General features: G+C 47.2%; 3 protein-coding genes across 4 annotated transcripts; 1 reads left to right on the top strand and 2 right to left on the bottom strand.

Moving 5' to 3' along the window:
- Positions 1 to 132: 132 nt before the first annotated feature.
- xkr8.3 (XK related 8, tandem duplicate 3) lies at positions 133 to 5519 on the bottom strand. 2 transcript variants are annotated; one of them, XM_015014280.1, is made up of 4 exons: positions 4855 to 5519; positions 3689 to 3876; positions 1731 to 2433; positions 133 to 1291 (listed from the first exon to the last, which is right to left on the bottom strand). In XM_015014280.1, the coding sequence occupies exons 1-4, from the start codon at positions 5181 to 5183 to the stop codon at positions 1273 to 1275; spliced, it is 1239 nt and encodes a 412-aa protein (XP_014869766.1). In that variant the 5' UTR covers positions 5184 to 5519; the 3' UTR covers positions 133 to 1272. The 2 variants fall into 2 exon arrangements, with proteins under 2 accessions (XP_014869766.1, XP_014869765.1); XM_015014279.1 differs by having other exon boundaries at positions 133 to 2433.
- An 832-nt stretch (positions 5520 to 6351) lies between these two features.
- srsf4 (serine and arginine rich splicing factor 4) lies at positions 6352 to 10785 on the top strand. Its single transcript, XM_015014278.1, has 6 exons — positions 6352 to 6550; positions 7494 to 7636; positions 8936 to 9045; positions 9119 to 9327; positions 9407 to 9484; positions 10050 to 10785. The coding sequence occupies exons 1-6, from the start codon at positions 6444 to 6446 to the stop codon at positions 10498 to 10500; spliced, it is 1098 nt and encodes a 365-aa protein (XP_014869764.1). The 5' UTR covers positions 6352 to 6443; the 3' UTR covers positions 10501 to 10785.
- Positions 10786 to 11723: 938 nt separating this feature from the next.
- On the bottom strand, positions 11724 to 17440 carry msto1 (misato mitochondrial distribution and morphology regulator 1). The gene is made up of 14 exons (XM_015014277.1): positions 17231 to 17440; positions 16435 to 16564; positions 16292 to 16364; positions 15905 to 15980; positions 15768 to 15825; positions 15537 to 15687; positions 15301 to 15415; positions 15097 to 15231; positions 14873 to 15025; positions 13698 to 13829; positions 13439 to 13623; positions 12650 to 12754; positions 12465 to 12577; positions 11724 to 12398 (listed from the first exon to the last, which is right to left on the bottom strand). The coding sequence occupies exons 1-14, from the start codon at positions 17312 to 17314 to the stop codon at positions 12148 to 12150; spliced, it is 1761 nt and encodes a 586-aa protein (XP_014869763.1). The 5' UTR covers positions 17315 to 17440; the 3' UTR covers positions 11724 to 12147.
- Positions 17441 to 19887: the final 2447 nt, after the last annotated feature.

The raw sequence follows: 19887 nt of genomic DNA, 5'->3' as shown, positions 1-19887 counted from the left end.
GGCCTTGGAAATAAGCCTCACCATCAGTGAGCTCTGACTCTGGGACTGTTTTCACGTTTATTACAGGAAATAAAATAACATCTACAAAACAAGAGCAGCACAGAAATTTAACATGATTGATGAACAAACATAGCAGTTAATTGACACCAATTTGGTTTTATTTCCATTTTTTTGAAATACTTATGAGATTTGCCTGTCAGATTATCAGGAAAATTACAGCATATTTAATTACAGCAACATCCTCAACCAACCGTGGATCCATTTTAAGACATTTCCAGTTTCTAGATCCTGAATGGGAATATTTTGTCCAACTTGAGGACTGAAACTGAAACATTAAAATTAGAATCTGACACTGAAAAAACAAAACACTTCAATCTGTAAAGCAGTTTTGAACTTTTTTCAGTTTCAATATTTTCTTAATTAAATTTTCTTAAACTTTATGGAGCATATTTAGTTCCATACCAGGAAAAACAGCAGCAGGAGGAACTCTGGAAAAACTGTAAACATTTTCATTTAACTCGAGATTTACTGTAGAAAACACAAACCAGATATGTCTTTTCTACAGCGACCCATGGTCGCCATGGCGACCCATGGTCACCATGGCGACCCATGGTCACCATGGCGACCCAAGGTCACCATGGTGACGCATCATTCAGCAGGCTGCATGGCGGTCCGGCTGCCTTTCATTCAGACGCTTCATCAAAACAACCAGAGTTTTTACTCATCAGCTGGTCGTTAGTGTCGTCAACCTGTCTCTATGGCAACCAGACCTGGAGCTGGAGCGTTTCCTTCAGATGGAGAACCTGTTGGCTAGAACCGGTCAGAATCATTCTGACCAGCTTACAGAACCAGAACCAGCAGCGCTGCTGTTAGTGGTCCGGTCCAGTCCGGTCCGGTACATCCTGAGATCCTTCCTGAGGTAGCTTATTAGATGTTTCTGGCTGGTAAAGGGAGTAAACCACTGGTTCTGGTTCTGGTCTCACTAAATGTTCCTGAGACGTCCAGATGTTGGAAAATCTTCGAAGTTTCCTGGAAACCGATGAGCCGAGCCGGAAGAGCCAATCAGAGCCCAGCCTGGTTCTGGTTCCGACCCAGGAGCAGAAAGTTCTGGATCAACTCTGGACCACTGGATGAGTCTGATGTGTGTCTGAGGCAGACAGCCCCCCCTAGTGTCCTGCAGAGGGACGCTCACTGAAGGAAGCTTCAGGAAAGCAGGATCATTCCGATCAATCAGCCGGAATATTGGGATAAAACTGAAGCTTTTCGGAAAGATCAGATTCCTGAATGATGCTGGTGACTCTGACATTCCCACAGAGACGTTCCGGTTTTCAACTTATAACACCAACGCCGCGGCAACAGGGCCGGATTGAGAAGGATAAGGAACCTGGGCTGGAGCCAGTTTGGTGCCCCGCTCAAAAATCAACTTCAGAAATACTAAAACACTAAAATACTAAAATATTAAAATAAGACATTTTATTCATAAATATGTGAGCTAACGCATCAGCAGGAGCACATGTGAGAAGGCTCCATGTTTGGAGTATCAGAAACATTAATAAAAATGTGAGCCAATGAGAAACATGTATTCATTACAAAATATTCTAGTCTTTGGGGCCCTCAAATCGTGTTGCCCTGGGCGACTGCCACTGTAAGGCCTTTGGAAAGGAAGCTGCTGCAGCAGAACAGGAAGCTGTGCTCAGGAATGAGACGGCATGGCCCCGCCCACTCCCCTGGCCCTGGCGCGGCGCCGGTCGGTGTAGAAATGCGCGGCATGGCAGGCCATACGCTGGTTGAGCAGCAGGGCGGCCGGTGCTCTGTCCTGGATGGGGAGGGCCCTAGAGGCCACATCGGAGTCGGGCAGGTCGTGTGGGTCGCGGTCCAGCGGCCGCGGCAGCGTGGGGTGGAAGCCGCAGTAGTAGAGCGTTTTGAGCAACAGCCCCAGCAGGTAGCAGAGCGGCAGGGCAAGCAGCACCGCGGCGCCGTACGCCGCCGTCTGGACCGGGTCTCTGTAGGTCCACCAGGTGGCGAGGAGGACGGCCACGTCAGCCGTGACGAAGGCGTGGTAGATGAGGCTGCGGCCCAGCGTCCGGCCCTCGGCCACGTTGAACCAGCTGAAGTACCAGATGAGGCCCACGGTGGCGCGGTACAGCCGCTCGCCGCCGGCGCTGTCCATGAAGCCGGTGCCCTGCCGCCACGCCCACAGAACCAGCGCCGGCCACAGCAACAGGAAGTGGAGGGCGATGAAGCCGGGCAGGACGGAGGAGAAGAGAGCGAGGGCGGCGACCCGCGGGCCAATCAGCAGCAGGTTCCACAGGAAGTAGACGATGGAGGAACCCCAGCGCTGCTCAGCCTTGTCTGGCAGGAAGGAGCGCAGAGAGCGGTGGTAGTCCACCACCATCCAGGCCACGGAGGCGGCGGAGGCCGCCACGCTCACAACTACACACACACACACACACACACACACACACACACACACACACACACACACACACACAGCACTGTAAGTCAGAGTCAATATGATTTAACTTCGGTTCTGCTAACAGTCCAGTGAACGCTTGGCTTCTTCGTGAATCACAGCTTTGACTTTAATCAGATAAATTAAGTGGATTTAACTTATTATTTTACAGAAATATACTGAGTGTTTGATTTAAATCAATGGGAGCCTTTTGAGGTAAAAACACTAAAAATTAACTTGGTTAATTTGAAATAAGATGGAAGGTTTGTGACAGTCGGCATTGGACAGCCAGGTATCCCACAATGCATTGTTCCACCAGCAGCAGCAGCTAATTAAAACACCTTCATTGGTCACAAAAATCAACTTAAAGATGTTTAATCTTTGTAAACTCCATTGATTCATCAGGAACGAGGCGATCAGCTGCTGTTTGGTTTTACAGGGTTAAGGTACGTCAAACTGAACAGAGTCGTTTATGAACTTTGATAATTTTACTAAAAAACTGAGCAAACTATCACTGCTGCCTACTTCCTGTCAAAGTTTGAGGAGAGAAACAGATAAAAAGCCAGGAACTGCTTCAATCAGGTCATTTTACTCTGACTCCGCCTCCTTCCTCCACCACACCCTGAATTATTATTATTATCTTTATAATAACCAGGTTTGTCCCATTGGGATCAATAGATGTGGCCAGGTTTTGGTTTTGTAGTGACTATTTGCCCAAAACTTAAATCCAAAAATAAAAAAACTTAAGACTTCAAGGTGATCAAAGCAAAAGGTCAATTCAACTCAAACAGCCACTGGATGAACTGCAGGTTTCTGGCTTACGCAGTTCCAAAAATACCAAAAGTCAAAAATGCAGTTCTTTGTTGCTTTATTCCACAGTTCAGGCAAAACAAGTTACAGGCTGATAGACTGAGGACTGGTAAAAAACCATGTGACCCCCAACGTGCATGATGAGCTACCTATTTATACTGTGAAACACCCACGTCCCAAACTGAAATTAATTAACTAATGAAGTGGATTACTAGACAAAAACTTATTCTAATGTAAGTACACCCTGTGCTTTGTGAAACGCTAACGGCTGAGCTAACTACCAAGCTAACTGCTACACCAAAAATAAAAGCTTGAAGCTCTAACCAGATTCAGAGATTTTAATAAGCATCACAATAAAAACTTTAAGTTTGTGCTTATAACAGCTGGTTATGTTTACTGGGAGGTTCTGGGCAAACTGGGACTCACACTGGACGGTCCTGGCCCGGTTGGTGCGCAGCATGACGTAGACCATCAGGACGAGCTGGGGGGCGCTCTCACAGAACGTCTCGATCAGACGGAGCATGCTCAGATCGTGCGTCAGGTAGATGGCATACTCTGACCCCGCCTCCTTCCTCCACCACACCCTGAAGCCCTGACGGATGGCCGACACGTGTCTGCAGGGGGAGAGGGTCCGACCGGTCAGAACCACACCCCAACACCACCCTAACACTTCCCTAACACCACCCAAACACCACACTAATACGTCCCTGACACCACCCAAACACCTCCCTAAAACCACCAAAACACCTCCCTAACACCACACTAAAACGTCCCTAATAGGTGTTAGTCTATTAGGGACTAACACCTATTAGGGTGGTCTGAGCAGTCGTCTGCTGACGACTGCTCAGAGATACAACCTGACCGGAGGAGGAGGAAGAGAAAGAAAGAGGAGGAGATTATTATAATAATAATCATCATCATTATGATTATTAATGTTAGAGCCATAAATAGGAAATATTTAAGTTATTTGTAAGATGGTTTGTTTGTATTTTATAAAATTTAGTTAGGACGATTGATATTTGTTTAGGCATTTTTATTGTGCAATTTAGTTTTATTTTGAAAGGCTTACTTCCTGTTGGGTTGTATATTGCCTTAAAAAAAGGAACCATTGTTCGGATTGCTTAGACACAGTTGGATTACTTAGACACGGAGCAAAAACAGTTTTTGACCGTGTAGACTGTGTATTTTTGGAAAGAAAGAAAAAGGACTGATTTATCGTCATTTTTGTATTTGTATTTTTTCCAGATAGAGGTTTTTGTTAAATTCACGGTTCGCACGCGTCCTTTACTTCCAGTGTCTAGGGAATGACACATATTGGATCTGTTGCCATAACAATTATCATAATCATAATAACTTATTATTGTTATAGTAATAATAAATTACTATTGTTATCATTATAATAACTTATTGTTATTGTAATAATAAAGGCACTCTGAAGACGCCATCCCCACTGTGAAACATGGTGAGGGCACTATCATGCTGAGGGGAAGCTTTGAGGTAAAGTCAGAACAGACCTGATTAGGAAGCTGCAGAGCAGCAGGAAGTGTCAGGATATTACTAAACTGGTTCGGAACCAGAACCAGGACCGGTACCTGCAGAGGAAGCCCAGCTGAAGAACATGCAACAGGCAGAACAGCTTGGCTCGGTCCCCGCAGAACACGCTCCCTGTCCCGGTGGTCTGCTCGCTGAACCCCGGCAGCTCCCGGTCGTACTGGAACCAGAACCAGCTGAACATTTGAACCACGACAGAGGATAGAACCATGAGGCCGACCAGCACCCCGAACCAGAACAAGTCCCCCCGGCAGTAGAACTCCTTGGCCAGCCATAGGTCGGAGCCCCAGTCCAGCAGGAAGGTGCAAACTCCCACCACCGAGAAGGCGAAGTCGATCCAGGAGTACCTGGAGGCGGTTCTGCTCTCCATCTGGACCGGGCGGTTCGTAGAACCGGGGGCAGACCTGTTGCAGCGAGGCTAGCAGCAGCAGGGCTAACATTGGACCGTTACCGTGCGGAGCATCTCCGGCGTCCCTGCGGGGGAACCACTAACTTCCCACAACTTCCTCATTCCTGTGGATCTCTGCCGGGAGAAGTCGGAAACTGTCGGGGGGAAAAATTGGGCGGAACCAATCTGCTTCAGAAGTTCGACCAGAACGTGGAAGATATTTCTTCGTAATGATCTCAGCCGTTAGTAGCTCCGCCCCCCTCCCTATCAGAGCGGGACAGCACGGTGATAAGTTCAAACCACATCTCTGCATTGTCCCTGAACTTCTACATAATTATTGAAATAAATGAACACTGAGATTATTTTTCTGCTTGATTGGGATTTTAGTGTCTTTATATTTTATTAGCTGGAGTTTCTGTCCTTTTATTCTCTCTGGTTCTTCCTGGTTTTCCACTAAATTTGATCCCAGCTCAGATTTGGTCTCAATTCTGTTCTGGTTTTATCACAAATTTCTTCTTGTGTTATAAATTCTTTATTGTTGTAAATTCTTCAATAAATACCTTATTTATCTGATTTCACTGGGTTGCATTAGCTACATTTATTCTTGCTGTATACATCTGAAGTTGTTATTTTTTTGTTCCTATTTTATTCTGGTTCCATACATCCATGTATCAGATCAGAAAATGTTCAGTTCCTGATAATTGTGCATCCAGCAGCTGGATAAACTCTCCAGCTGCTTCCCAGGCCAGAAGTTATCTGGATCTCCCTCGGTTTTTCCTGCTCCTCCTGCTGGATTTCTCCAAATTTTACTGTGTTTCAGTTTGATTTTATTGAGGTTTTGTTCTGGTTGTAAAGCTATGACCGTAGCAGCTGAACGTCGACCTGGGAAGGGTCAAAGATCGTCTCCAAACCCTCTGAAGTCCATCATCCTGCAGGCCTCAGGCAGATCTGTAAAGGTTAATGTTCGTGAGAGGACAGTTAGAAAAGAACAATGGAGCAGTGGGACGTTCAGAGAGCTTTCAAAAAATTTTCTATTTCTTGGTATAGATTAAGTATTTAATTGAATTTATTGATTACTTGTTTTTTTGCGCCATAAGATCTGTATCTGTTTCCTAAACACTTGTTTAAGCCTCGCCCCTCGTCCTCTGGCAGCCAATCAGATCAGAGGTCCTCCGCGTCGCGCGCCCTCCTGTTGTTCTCTTTCTTTTTGCAGCTCACAGGTTAGCTTACAGGTTCAGAAACATGTCCCGGGTCTACATCGGTCGGCTGAGCTACAGAGCCAGGGAGAAGGACGTGGAGAGGTTCTTCAAGGGTTATGGGAAGATTCTGGAAGTGGACCTGAAAAATGGGTAAGGAACCGAGCGAACGACGGCTCAGGCCTGGTTGGCGTGGACGGGCCTGCGGTGCTAATGCTAGTTAGCATATTTAAGACAAAGAACCTGCGCTGTTTGGGTCACCTGGAAACCATTAAAATCTCTTTAACGTCACCTTTGCTTCATGTTGGTGCTAAGCTGGCGCTTCTAACCGGCCTGCGGGCTGAATGGGCCGTACACGGGGCTGCGTGGCTCCGGTAGCCGCGGCTAGGCTAATGTTAGACGTGGCAGAGGAAAGGAGGGGGAACCGTTAAACCGAACCGGTCCCGTTAAAAGTATTATTAACACCAGTTCTGTTATAGTTGGATAAATGAGAAAACCGGAATGGAGAACAATTAGCAAAATAACAACGGCCATCTTTATCTACAAAAACAATTTATTTACATTTCATTTTCCTTTGGGATCAATAAAGTATTTCTGAATATGATTGTAAATAAAAATAGATGTATATCTTCATAGAATCGGAGGGAAATAAAAAGGAAATTTGCTTTAAAATTATGTTTTATAATCCTTATACAACCGGGAGCACTGAAATGAATAATTTTATAATCATGCGAAATAATTATGTAATTCTACTTTTAAAATGTGTAGCTTTTATCTTGAATTTAAGAAAAGAGCAATAAATGGGTACATCCTTTAAAACTTTGGCAGGTTATTGATAACGGTGCTAAAATAATTCAAATACATTTAAAAATTAACTTTATAAAATGTCATTAATGTGGTTAGGGCTAGTTACAAACGGTTATTTTAATAACTATAGGGTCTGCTCTAACTGAAGTGATATTTGTCACAAAGATCCTAGAACCTTATTTGTTCTGATTTGTTTAAGTGTGTATTTCTTTGTTTTTCTGTGTAACATCATTGATGAAATGTTCATTCTTCAGGATGATTCGGTGTAAATGTTCTTGTTCCTGTGCAGCTACGGCTTTGTAGAGTTCGATGACCCTCGTGATGCAGATGATGCCGTGTACGACCTGAACGGCAAAGAGCTGTGTGGGGAGAGGGTCATCGTGGAGCACACCAAGGGGCCGCGGCGGGACGGGGGCTACACCGGGGGCCGCAGTGAGTCTCCTAACCGCCGTTCGCTCTCATCATGATGATCTGATCAGAACCGGACAAAAGCTGAGGCTGGTTCTTGGTGGCTGATGTCTCTTTGTTAATATTCTGGTTGGATCTCTTTGGTCCTGAGAGAGCCTCTCAGAGCTGGGGGGTCATGGCAGAAAGGCGTAACCTTTGACCTTTCAACTCCAGATTAAAGCATCTAGCTAGGTTAGAAATGGAGCTAAACTGCTAAAGATCATTTTAGTCATTGATTATTCTAATGATTAATCTGATTAAAAATGATTAGTCACTTAAAATAAAGCCAATAAAAAAATCCAGTTTATTTTTTAAATAAGAAAATAAACATTTTATTTCCTAAAATGTACTAGAAGCATTTGTCTAGAAAAGTAGAAATAATGAAAACATCCTTCAAATATGAGAGAAGCTGCAGCCTTTCTTTTAGCCTCCTGACCTCTGACCTGGAGCTGGAATCAGTCTCAGGATCGTCCAGGTGAGAAGGCTCACCTGGACGATAACAGGAAGTGCCCCTCCCCACTCCCCCCCAACTGTTTGAGGTTCTGGTGATTTTCTGTCATCAGATCCACCAACTACTGTGTGAAGTCCAGATCGAAGCTTAATGGTAACATGATGATGATGTGAATATGGGAATGGCTTAATGACATAAATAATAATGCTAAATGAAATATTGTGTAATATTTGCTAAATATGATGTGATAAATTTCTTGCTGTTTATTGAGTTTGATTCATTTCAAATGACTGTGAATTTAAAGGTAAAGATTTAACAAAGAACCTCAATGTTTTAATTGAAAGAGTCCTTTGCTGACTGCCTGCCCTATTGCTGGCCATGGTGTCCCCCTTTCCAAGAGGTTGGTTTGACCATTCTGGGCCCCTGGGCAGACCAAAAAAGGGAGCCATTGTGAATGAAGACCGCTTTTCCCATTAGGCCCAGGCCGGGTGGTGAGGATGCCATGGGGTTAGGAGCAGATGTGGGTCGGCTCTCATAGGTGCCTAAAAAACCAACATGTTTTCTACCAGTTGATGTTGTTACATAGGCTAGCTATGTTTTTCTGATTAAAGCAGGACCAGAGTTTAGCCTGTGCAGTTAACTTTAACTTGATTTTAGACATTTAGGGACTTTTAGGATTGAATTGTTTAAAGTCTTTTCTCCTTTTTCTTTTCCCCTCTGTTTCTTTTTCCCACCTGCTTATTGATATATTAGCGTGTAGCTTAGGCTGATTGCTGGCAGTGCGTTCCCTTCTCCTGCTCACTGCGCCCTGTGTGTGCTTGTTGCCTTGAAAGGTGGCTATGGGCGCTGGGGAGGCAGGGACAGGTACGGCCCACCTGTCCGCACCGATTACCGCCTCATAGTGGAGAATCTGTCCAGCCGCTGCAGCTGGCAGGACCTGAAGGTGGGACCCCGCCCCCGATCTATCCTGTAGCCCCGCCCACACCGTGACATCACCACTTCCTGTCTCCTCCCAGGACTACATGAGGCAGGCGGGCGAGGTGACGTACGCCGACACCCACAAAGGCCGTAAGAACGAAGGCGTGATCGAGTTCCGGCAGTACTCAGACATGAAGCGGGCCCTGGAAAAGCTGGACGGAACCGAGGTCAACGGCAGGAAGATCCGGCTCATCGAGGACCGGCCCGGCGCCCGGCGCCGCCGCTCATACTCCCGCAGCCGCTCCAGGTGAGGCGCGCCGTCCGGCCGGGGTCGGAGGTCACTCACCCGGCTGGAAGGTCACTGACGCTCCGCTCTGGTTCTACAGGTCCCGGTCCAGAAGCCGCCGGTCCCACAAGAGCCGCAGCCGCAGCGACAGCAGCAGCCGGTCCCGGTCCCACTCCAGGTGAGAACCGGGTCCAGAACCAGGAGCAGGAATCTCTCCTGCTGTTCCTGTGTTTTTAGTAAAAATATGTTTAAAACATGCATCATGTTCTCGAAAAACCTAAAATTCACCAAAATATTAAAATGGGAAGTTATGAGCACTGCCTCCTGGTGGATAAACACGGTACAACAGGCTGGATGTTCCACGAATTAAAATGGATTTATGATCCTAAAAGTCTTGTAAAAATCAGTTCCAAACATTTTAATTCATATTTTTTATCACCATACATTATTTGGCAGATTGTAGCTGTAATAAGGAAGAGTCCTGATTTTTGAAATAATTTCATATTGTATTGTTTGTGCATAACTTTTAGAAATGTTTAGTCTATATTTACATTTTAGGTTAGAAAATGTTTCATAGTTTGAAACTTTTTGTCTGATTTAAGGTCTAGAGGTGAAGAAATAACTAAATTCAAACATTTCTAGAAACACCAAACGTATCGATACGAACAGTTTTTAAGAGCAAATGTAAATATTTCTGATGATGGTTGAGCTGATTTACCCTAAACGCCTTGGTGTCTCTGCAGAGCCGCTTCCCGCAGCCGCAGCCGCAGCCGCAGCAAGAAGAACAAGAGCAAGAAGGACGAGGAAGAGCGCAACGGCGCCGCCAAGGACGACGAGCGCAGCCTCAGCCGCAGCCCCAGGAGCAAAAAGAGCAAGAAGGACGGCAAGTCTGCCAAGAAGGACGAGTCCCGGTCCCGCTCCAGGTCCGCCTCTCGCTCCAGGTCCCGCTCCAGGTCCGGCTCCAAGGACCGGCCCAGGAAGTCCGGCTCCCAGGATGGCGAGCCGCCCAAGAGCGACGCGGAGGCGGCGGACGCCGAGCGGCCGTCCCGCTCCCCCGAGGAGCCCAGAGCCAGATCCAAGTCCAAGTCCAAGTCCCGGTCCGTGTCACCGGCCAAAGCCGGCTCCAGGTCCCGCTCCGCCTCCCGCTCCGAGTCCCGCTCCAAGTCTCGGTCCCGCTCCCGCTCCCGCTCCTAGTCCCGGACTCCTGGTGACCTCCAACCCCCGGCTCGTATTTACATTCCCTCTGACCCCCGACCCCGCCGCGTCCGGTTTTTGATAAGTAGAGCAGCAGGCACTCGGACCGACCCGTCAGCTCCGCCTCGTTTCCCTCTGATCCGCGTATTTTCCACTAGATGTTTGTAAAATTCCAGGATGGATCCGAGTTCTTTGATGCGTCTTTGTGTTTTTTTAATCCAGTAGAAGCAAATCGCCGAGAATCAGATTCCCAAAACCTGTTTCACATTAAACCATCTGTTCTGAGCTGCTGCCCTCCGACTGGTTTGTTCCAGTGACAGGAAGTCTCCCTTTCAGAGTAAGAGTCTGTAAACTGTCTCCAGGAAGCCAAACATTTATTGTGAAGTGAGAACAGGAAACTGGGTCGGTTTAGTCAGAATATTTCACACAGTAAATGATTTTATGTGATATTAATGTTCTGGTGGCTGAAAAGGTTCAGGTTATTTGGCTTTCAGGTGAAATTTAAGAAAAACATAAGAACTTCCACTGCAGTGGTGATTTATGATGAGTCTGTTTCCAGCAGCAGTGACCGTAATCTGAACATGTTGATAATCTGAAGAACGATTCATCAGATTCTCCTTCATAATCTGCATATTAGACATAAAGTTTAATCCAAATGCGGCTCAGTTCTGTCAGAGCTTCACATCCCCAGTAATCCTGGGAATTTCTGTTTTTCCAGGTTTATTCCTGAATGTTTCAGTTCTGTTGCTTTTAAACGTTTCAACTTGCAGAAAACCAACTGAAAACTTCCCATCATCCTCTCTGCTCCCCTGACCTGAATAACAACTGAGCTCACACTGATGAGGTCCAGAGGGCGGAGATGGGTTACCAGAACTCACCTTACTGTAACCAAGAACAGGCTCTTTACTTTGCACTTTAAGTTTCATAAAACCTGAACTTTTGACCTTTTTATCCAGTTACATTTTAAATCACATCCAGTAAAATAAACCAGAAAAGTGGCTTACAGCGCCCCCTCTGGTGCAGCAGGTTGTCCTGAGTCTTGCCATGGTAACCAGCTCTATGAATCAAAAGCCAGTTTCCCAAAACTCGGGTTCAACTTGACCTGCTGCCTGGTCTAGCTAACTTGGAGCTGAGCTGTCAGGTAATCCAGGTGTTTGTGGGCGTGTTCAGGTAGAACAGCTGAGGACCAATCAGAATGAAGCAGGAAACTGACCAATCGGATAAATCCAGAGTGGATCCTGAAAACTGATCTCAGATTTATTTGTTTTATTCAATAACTTTACACCTTTATTCTCTGCTGATCCATCCAGCCTCTGATTGGACGGTTTGAACCGTCTGTCCAATCAGAGTGAAGGCAGGATCACTCTGCTTTTAATCTGTAAATTTAATCTTCATCCAGTTCTTCCCTGAACTTCATGCTGAATCTTTCCAGCAGATTATTTCATTCAAACTTAAAGTTTTCAAGTTTGGTTTATGGCCTGTGGACCAGAAGACGTCCTGGTCCGGTCCATTCAGACGATTGTTGGTAGGTGGAGACGGGTCCGTCTGTCTGGTTGTGTAGGACATGCAGGAAGCCGACCCATCTGGGCCGGTTCTGATCCAAGCTGCGACCTCCATGGACGACCTTCACCAATCGGAGCGCGCTCCTCAGTCATCGTCGTCCTCAGAGGACGAGCGCGTGGTGCCGCCGCTGTCGTCATGGTAACAGTGGCCCAGCAGGCGCAGCTCCTCCAGCGCCTCCTGGTAGTCGGCCATCTCGGGCCCCTGGGACAGGAAGCTGGGGGCCCGGCGGCGCACGTCGAAGGTGGCGGCGGCGCGCTGCAGCTCAGACAGAAACGGGTGCAGGGCGGTTCCGGACTGCAGCGACGTCAGGATGGGGACGGACGAGACCGGCGGCGCTGCAGAGGACAGACGGTTCAGACACAGAGATGGCGTCCACACCGACAAAGGACTGGGACACTCACCGCCTGCAGGGGGCGCCCCACCGCGCATGAAGCCCTGGGCATCCAGCGTCGGGCTGAAGATCTGAGGGAAGGGCGGAGTCAGTTTACTGGGGGCGGAGACCAGCTGCAGCGCCCTGTGGAGGAAGACCAATGAAGACTATGGCTTGTTACAACAGAACACCAGCAGGGGGCAGCAGGAGACTCACAGAGGAGCTGAGGGGTAGAAGGAGGAGACGTAGGCGGCCAGGATGTCCTCCCCGCTGTGGAGGCCGTGCAGAGGAGTCAATGGTTCAATTCCTGGAGAGAGGCAGCTGGAGGAGAAACGACGGCTGAGTCAGAGACGCTGGAGACCAGAGTTAATCTGAGTTAGTTAGCATTAGCAATACAACTGATCAACGGCTGGAAGCTTCTCTGGATGAAGCTGACAGAAAAACTGAAATAAAAGTATCTATTAAATTTAACAAACTTGATAACTTTCTGTAAAATCTGAGATTCAGAAACCTAAAAGTAAAACTGACGGTGGCAGAGGAAGACGTGGAAGATTAGCTCAGGTTGGACGTCAGGTGACCAGCATATGACAGACAATGGGACGCAATGTTTTCCAATTAATTATCAACCGTTAGATTACAATGTAAAAAGTTTAATAAAAATAACTATTGAGCTTTACATTGAAAACCTTCACATGAAGCTGCGTTACCAACTGACAGACGACCAGCAGAGCCGGTGTTTACGTTCGCTAATCAGCACCGCTAATGTTCACGCAATCGCTAATCAGTAATCACAAATGTAAACATAAAACTGACTGACTGTTCTGATCACTGTAAAAAATGGTTTGGGTGTTGAATCCTCTGTGTGTGGAGCTGGTGTCAGTTGGTTGCCATGGCAACTGGTGTTTGGGGCGTATCCGGCACAGAACTCGAGAAAATGGAGTAAGTCTTTAGTTTTCTGCATTATTTACGTTTACAAACGTCATTTCTCTGAGGATGACCTCTGACCTGATGAGCTTCTGGCCCTCGTAGCCTCTGAGCGTGCTCCACTGTCCGTAGCATCGAGACCCGGCCGCCTCGGGGCAAGCAGACAGAGGTTTCCATGGCAGCGCGTCAGCGCAGGCGCTCAGGGCGTCGGGCAGGGAGCCGCCGGGCATCATGGGAAACGGGACAGCGCCGTAAGCGGCCACAACCTGGGAGGAGCAGGACCGGGTCATCGACATGCCGGAGGTTTCATCGGCCAGTATGAGGATGAAGAGGAGCCTACCTTCCTCCCGGCCACGGCCAGCGAGTCCGCCACCTGCCACATGGGGGCGCTGTTGTTCCTGAGTCGGTAGGGCACAGTGAGGGCGTCCAGGGCCAGAGCCAAGATGGCGCTGGAGTGGTACCAGAGGGCGGGCTGCAGCAGGACACAAGGTTCTCTTTGTTTATGTGGATATAATGCAGCAAAAACACTCACTCCTTTTTCACGTCTAACATGGGAAAATGTCCAATAAGTGACATAATCTGCCAGAGGAACCATTAGAAATCAATAAGAATTACTGAAGTAAAGCAAGCGCCTATATCTGTCTCAAAAGCTGCTTTTAAGATTGTTTTTTTATTATTTCAAGTGTCAAGATGTTTACAGTAGGCAATGCACCAAAAATACTCGGTACAATTTTGTGTTTTCACAAAAATATATATATATATATATATATTGATGCCTTACGGTACCTCTAAGGCATCAAGTAACAACAAATGATGCAATCCTTCATGTGGAGCATGCATGTGGTGACAGTGTAGAGGAAAAACTCCTTTCATTCTGTTTTCAATCCAACTCGTTTCTGATAGAACCAGAACTCCATCATCTGCTCCACCTCCAGCTGCTGTGGCTCTGAGTCAAACCAACCTGTTCCCCTCCTGGCCTGTGGGGGCGCTGCACCAAGAACCACTGAAGGAAACGACACCAAAACCTCTGAAGACACTGAGAGCAACTTCCTTCTTCACCAGATGGAAACAAGATGGAGGCGTCAGATTTTAGCGGTTGGAGGATTTCTCTTTAGTCTTTGGCTAAAGACCAGGAGCCATTTCTGCTGCTAGCGCTAGGCTAGCATGTTAGCTTTGGTTGTATTTACCCAGAATGCCCTGCGCTGTAGTCCACTTCCTGCTTTTGGAGTGGTCTCCGCTCCACTTGGCGTTCACTTCAACCAAACCCAGACTGAAGTTTGGAGGACCAGAGGTCAGAAGCCGACTAGCATTCATACCTCACCAACTGAACCGGACTTTGACTAGGCAAACAGACTGGAGTTGGATTAAAGCGGTTAAATCTGAGTCAGATGGAAAGAACCGGATCAGTTCCAGGATCACCTGGAAATGATTCCTGGACCTGATGTGAAGTGGATAAATGAAGGGGTCTGAGGGCGGAGCCCTGAGGCCCGCCAGCGCCTGGCCCAGTTTACTCACATTGTAGGACAGTAGGGGGAAGAGCGGCGGGGGCGGCGGCCGTCCGCCCAGCCCGCCCCGCAGCGTCAGCGGGCAGAACAGCGAGCTGTGGGCAGCCATGTTGACGGTGCCCAGCGCGGCGTTCAGCAGGTGGTACCGGTCCCTGGCTGGAGTCTGGGTCAGAGCAGAACCCAGTTAAAACCCAGAGCTTCTGATTGGCTCAGATCGACCAATCAGTCACTCACCGAGTCCCGGTGGACAACCGGAGCCACGCCCCACGTCAGGATGCCCCGCCCACCGTAGGAGTCCTGCAGCAATTCCGTGACCTTTGACCCCAGTCCCGCGAACCCGTCCTCCAGGTCACACAGAACCTGGAAACCCTGAGAGACACGAGGCCAGTGAGGAAGACGAGGAGGAGGAAGAGGACGAAGAAGAGAAAGAGGAGGAACCTGCAGGTAATCGCATTCCTCCACGAAGAAGTGCAGCCTGTCCTCCAGCTCGTCCAGCAGCGCCCCCTGCAGGGTAGACTCTCCCTGGCCGAAGGTCTCCAGGCGATGAGCCTCGCTGGAAAAACAAGCATCTGATTCATTTCCATCAGCGGACAGGCCGCACATCTGATCATTATTAATAATTACTAAATGCAGACATTGATGCTGCCAGTGTTCCCAGTGGCGACCCGGTTTACCCGTCATGGTTGAACTGGTGGATGACAACAACGGAGCGGGGGTGCAGGTGGAGCCGCAGGAAGTCAGACCAGACCGTCACACTGCCCTCCAGACGGTAGTTCTTCTGGACTCGGGTCAGCTGGTTGTTGAATGAGTCCACGCCCAGCGGACCTGGAGGGGCAGGGCATCAGAGGGGCGAGGCATCAGAGGGCGGGGCATCAGATGGGAAGAGGGGATTTGTCTGATCTTACCAGAGCCCTGCAGCTGCGACGCCGAGCAGAACTCTGCCTCAGTCAGGATCTGTCCCTTCTGGAGACAAACACCGGATCAGAACGAGAATCAGACCCGAATCTGGTTCTGATCCAGGTTCTGGTTCTCCAGCACTTACGTCCAGCTTCTCCAGATCCTCCAGGAAGCAGTTCTTCTCCGGTGGGCTGTGCTTGTGCACGGTGACGCTCCCCGCCCTGACAATGACACGGAAAGAATCAACACAGGGGCCACCGAGGGGTCGCTGTGGCCACCGAGGGATCGCTGTGGCCACAGGGGGTCGCTGTGGCCACAGGGGGTCGCTGTAGCCACAGGGGGTCGCTGTAGCCACAGGGGGTCGCTGTGGCCACAGGGGGGTCGCTGTGGCCACGGGAGGTCGCTGTGGCCACGGGGGGTCGCTGTGGCCACGGGGGGTCGCTGTGGCCACAGGGGGGTCGCTGTGGCCACGGGGGGTCGCTGTGGCCACAGGGGGGTCGCTGTGGCCACGGGAGGTCGCTGTGGTTTTTACCAGGTGACCGCTGCCGCTGCGGCTCCTCCAGGGTCGTACAGACTGCCTTCCTGCCGCAGCGTCCGGAGACTTCCTGCAGAGACAGACAGACGGGTTGGGCCGGGCTCCTGGTTCTGGCTGAGCAAAACCAGAGCGCGCCGTACCTTTAAGATCCATGGCAATGAGTCGGGGCGTGTAGGTGACGCTGCCGCCTGGAGTCTGTCCTTCCCGGAACACAGAGTCGCTCTGGACCTCCGGCGGCGCCGACCCAGGGTCGTAGCACAGAGATGCATCCTGTCAACGAGACACAGCAACACGCAGGAACATCATAAAGAATTACAGCATCTGTAAAAGTATTCAGACCTTGGATGGTTTTAAAATCAGTCATGAGCAACAAAAAGCCCTTTAACATCAAAATGAAAACTAATTTCAGCTAAGTAATGATAAAAAAATGTAGCAGAAACTAAGTGACGGCTTCCAGTCGGTTTAGTGATGGCCACCTGCCATCAGGCAGTTTTCCTCCATTCTTCCTGATAAACTGATCCAGTTCTGTCAGGCTGGTGGGACCTGCTGTGAACAGGCCTGGGCTTTGACTAGGTCACAGTCCTTCCATGTCTTGATGATGGATTTATCTGAACTCCAGATGGTCCAGACCAGCAGCAGGAGGGAAATGACCAAGATCCAAGACAGAGCAGCTGTGATGAAAAGCATGGTGGTAGCAGTGTTATGGTCTGGGCCTGAGCGGCTGATGGACATGAGGCTCCATCACCACAGGCTGTCCTCCCACGCAGGGCTCGTGTTTTAACCACGGAAAATAAACTTATACCAACACAACTAAAGTTTTCAGAAGGGTCCGTCAACAATTACTTCATCTCCTTCTTCTTGTGAGCAGCTCAGTGGAACCCATGGAGTTCCACGCTAACGGGGCGGCTATCGACTTTAGCCGCTCCGTTTCCTCACCTGTAAATTCCACCAGTGGGTTCCCACGAAGTTGGAATAATGTCCGAGTTGCAGGGTGATGACTTCCCTGCTGACTCCGGTCATCGTGACGGGATCAACACGCAGGATAGAACCACGGAGACCGCAGAACTCCACGCATGACGAGCATGCTGCTGAACTGACAACACCGAACGCAGCGGCCGTTTCCTATTGGCTGGAAGGAGGAGCAAGGTGAAATGTGATTGGAGGAGCCGGAGCCTCGTAGTTTGGTTTCACTTCACCGACGATTCACATGAAACTAAAATGATTATTCACACAACAGAAACAATAACAATGATAAAACATTAACAAGCAATTAAATACATATCAAAAGTAAAACAAAATATATTAATAAATAGTTTTAACAAAAGAACTATAGATATAATAATATTAAATAAAAATGTGTTGAATATTTTAAATTCAACACGAGATTTAAAAAGCTGCATTAAAACACATCAAAGAAATTACATCAAAGAACCAAAAAATATTTAATTACCAAAATAAACCAATGAAACAACTATAAAAAATAATTTAAGTAATAAAAAATAAATAAGTAATAAATAAAACAGACAACTAACAAAGTACTTGTATATTTAAGGAATGAAACAATGAACTAAAAAGAAGCTGAAAATTAAAGAACCAAGTTCAAATTTAATTTTGAAATAAGATCAGTTAAAATATGAAAGTCTGAAATATAGGTGAAATGGAACTGGAATAAATCACACTGTTGCTGTTAATAAAGAGGCTAAAAATCTTTACAGATGCATCAGAATGTTAGAAAACAGAGAAGGGAGATCTAAAGTTATTCCAGATTAAAATGTTATGAAAAATAAAATAACAATTTTGCAGTTTATGCAGAATAAGTAGTTCTAATGTAGGGGTGGCCAAGTCCAGTCCTCGAGAGCCACCATCCTGCAAGTTTCAGATGCATCCCTGCTTCAACACACCTGAATCAAATGACTGGCTCGTTATCAGGCCTCTGTAGAGCTGATCCCGGTCTGTTGGAGTAAGGATATTTCTAAAACTTGCAGGATGGTGGCTCTCGAGGACTGGACTTGGCCACCCCTAGATTAGACCATCAGAACTGTAATTGTAATTTAATAATTGATTCATGTAACAAACAGGGTCTGTTCCACCTCAGGCTGGGTCACACACTGCTGTGGGACGGCATCGCGTTCCTCTACAAGGTTTGTCTTCAGTCCGTCGATCAGCAGCTCCGCAATGATTGTGACAACCTGGAGCCTGGAGTTGGCCTCTGCTGGCGGGGAGTGAGCCGGAGTTCCCTGCAGCTCCTCCAGAGGTCGCTCTGGTTGCATCCATTAATAATGATCCCTGTTTCTTGCTCACCAGCTGCTTCCAACTGTTTGGCTTTTTGCAGGGAGGATTTGGCACTTTTTCATGGGTAAGCGCAACCCACAAAATCAACTTTTCTTCTCAAGCAGTCGCCATTAGAGCTAAATAAACAGCCAGTTTTGTTAGTTTTTTATGACTGCATATCCATACTTACACATCTTCTGGTTGTTTTGTTTACTCCAGTGTTTCTCCATCCTGGTCCTCAGGCCTCCTGTCCTCCATGTTTCAGGTGTTTCCCTTCTGCCACCTGGATTGTATCTCTGGGTGATTAACAGGATCTGCAGCTCCTGATGGTCCTGCAGTCATTTGATCAGCTGTTCTGGAACAGAGGCTCATCTAGAACATGCAGAGCAGGGGGCCTGAGGACCAGGGTGGAGAAACGCTGAGTTAGTTAGATATTTTTTAATCTGTTCCTAACTTCTCTAAAGCACATTTTGTTGTATGAAATGTGATTTACAGTTAATGTTTAGCTGAATTATATTTTCATTATTTGTGATGGCAATAAACAAGTCATTTATTTTGTGCTAAAGCTATTTTGTCTTGGTAAAGTGTCTGCCGATGGTGCAAAAATGACCTTTAAACTCAATTCTGGCGATGATCCAAAAATAATAAAGTAATCATACACTCAGATCATAAGTAAGTACTTTTAGATGCACCAGCTAATTAGAAAGACATAAGTTTTTATCAACCTTTGATCTGCACTGTCGTCTCCCTCAGTTGATAAATGCTTCAGTAAAATGATAAAACACAATCACTATGATATCCATGAATAGTTATCTTTTCATTTTTACTTAATATTACAAGCAACAAGTCAATATTAGAAAATCCTTGTGTTTGTCGAAATAAAAACATCAAATGTTCTGTAAATGCTTGGAGTTTAAAATGGAAATCCGTCCATTTCCTGTGACTGATGAATACAGATGTCAATATATTTTCTTAGATGTAATAATGTGATAACAAAACGTGACAAACTTCAGGATTTGACTTTGTTTTCTTTTCTCTTTGTGGCTTTCAGCAATTACAGTACAGAACTCTAAAACGAGTTTGGTGTTGGTCGCTGTTGATGCTTCAGATCCTAAAACTTTATTGTCAAACAAAGATAATCGACATGAAAACACTTTTGACTAACACTCAGAACAAGACATTGCGCTAACATGGTAATGCTAACATGGTAATGCTAACATGGTAATGCCAACATGGTAATGCTAACATGGTAATGCCAACATGGTAATGCTAACATGGTAATGCCAACATGGTAATGCTAACATGGTAATGCCAACATGGTA

The sequence above is a fragment of the Poecilia latipinna genome, unplaced genomic scaffold (assembly GCF_001443285.1).
Source record: "Poecilia latipinna isolate Pla-1442-1.1 unplaced genomic scaffold, P_latipinna-1.0 Scaffold1802, whole genome shotgun sequence".
Classification (NCBI taxonomy): Eukaryota; Metazoa; Chordata; class Actinopteri; order Cyprinodontiformes; family Poeciliidae; genus Poecilia; species Poecilia latipinna.
The sequence above is the reverse complement of the archived record's forward strand: the minus strand, read 5'-3'. Positions and strand labels throughout refer to the sequence as shown.

Excerpts from the sequence above, each read along its gene's own strand:
- xkr8.3 (XM_015014279.1), bottom strand. The coding sequence starts at position 5,183 with ATGGAGAGCAGAACCGCCTCCAGGTACTCCTGGATCGACTTCGCCTTC. Across the intron at positions 3,877-4,854 it reads CAGCTGGGCTTCCTCTGCAG|ACACGTGTCGGCCATCCGTC; the intron begins GTACCGGTCCTG and ends CTCCCCCTGCAG. Across the intron at positions 2,434-3,688 it reads CCGGGCCAGGACCGTCCAGT|TTGTGAGCGTGGCGGCCTCC; the intron begins GTGAGTCCCAGT and ends GTGTGTGTGTAG.
- msto1 (XM_015014277.1), bottom strand. The coding sequence starts at position 17,314 with ATGACCGGAGTCAGCAGGGAAGTCATCACCCTGCAACTCGGACATTAT. Across the intron at positions 15,981-16,291 it reads GCAGCGGCAGCGGTCACCTG|GGCGGGGAGCGTCACCGTGC; the intron begins GTAAAAACCACA and ends TGTCATTGTCAG. Across the intron at positions 15,416-15,536 it reads CACCAGTTCAACCATGACGG|CGAGGCTCATCGCCTGGAGA; the intron begins GTAAACCGGGTC and ends TTGTTTTTCCAG.
- srsf4 (XM_015014278.1), top strand. The coding sequence starts at position 6,444 with ATGTCCCGGGTCTACATCGGTCGGCTGAGCTACAGAGCCAGGGAGAAG. Across the intron at positions 9,328-9,406 it reads TACTCCCGCAGCCGCTCCAG|GTCCCGGTCCAGAAGCCGCC; the intron begins GTGAGGCGCGCC and ends CTGGTTCTACAG. Across the intron at positions 9,485-10,049 it reads CGGTCCCGGTCCCACTCCAG|AGCCGCTTCCCGCAGCCGCA; the intron begins GTGAGAACCGGG and ends GTGTCTCTGCAG.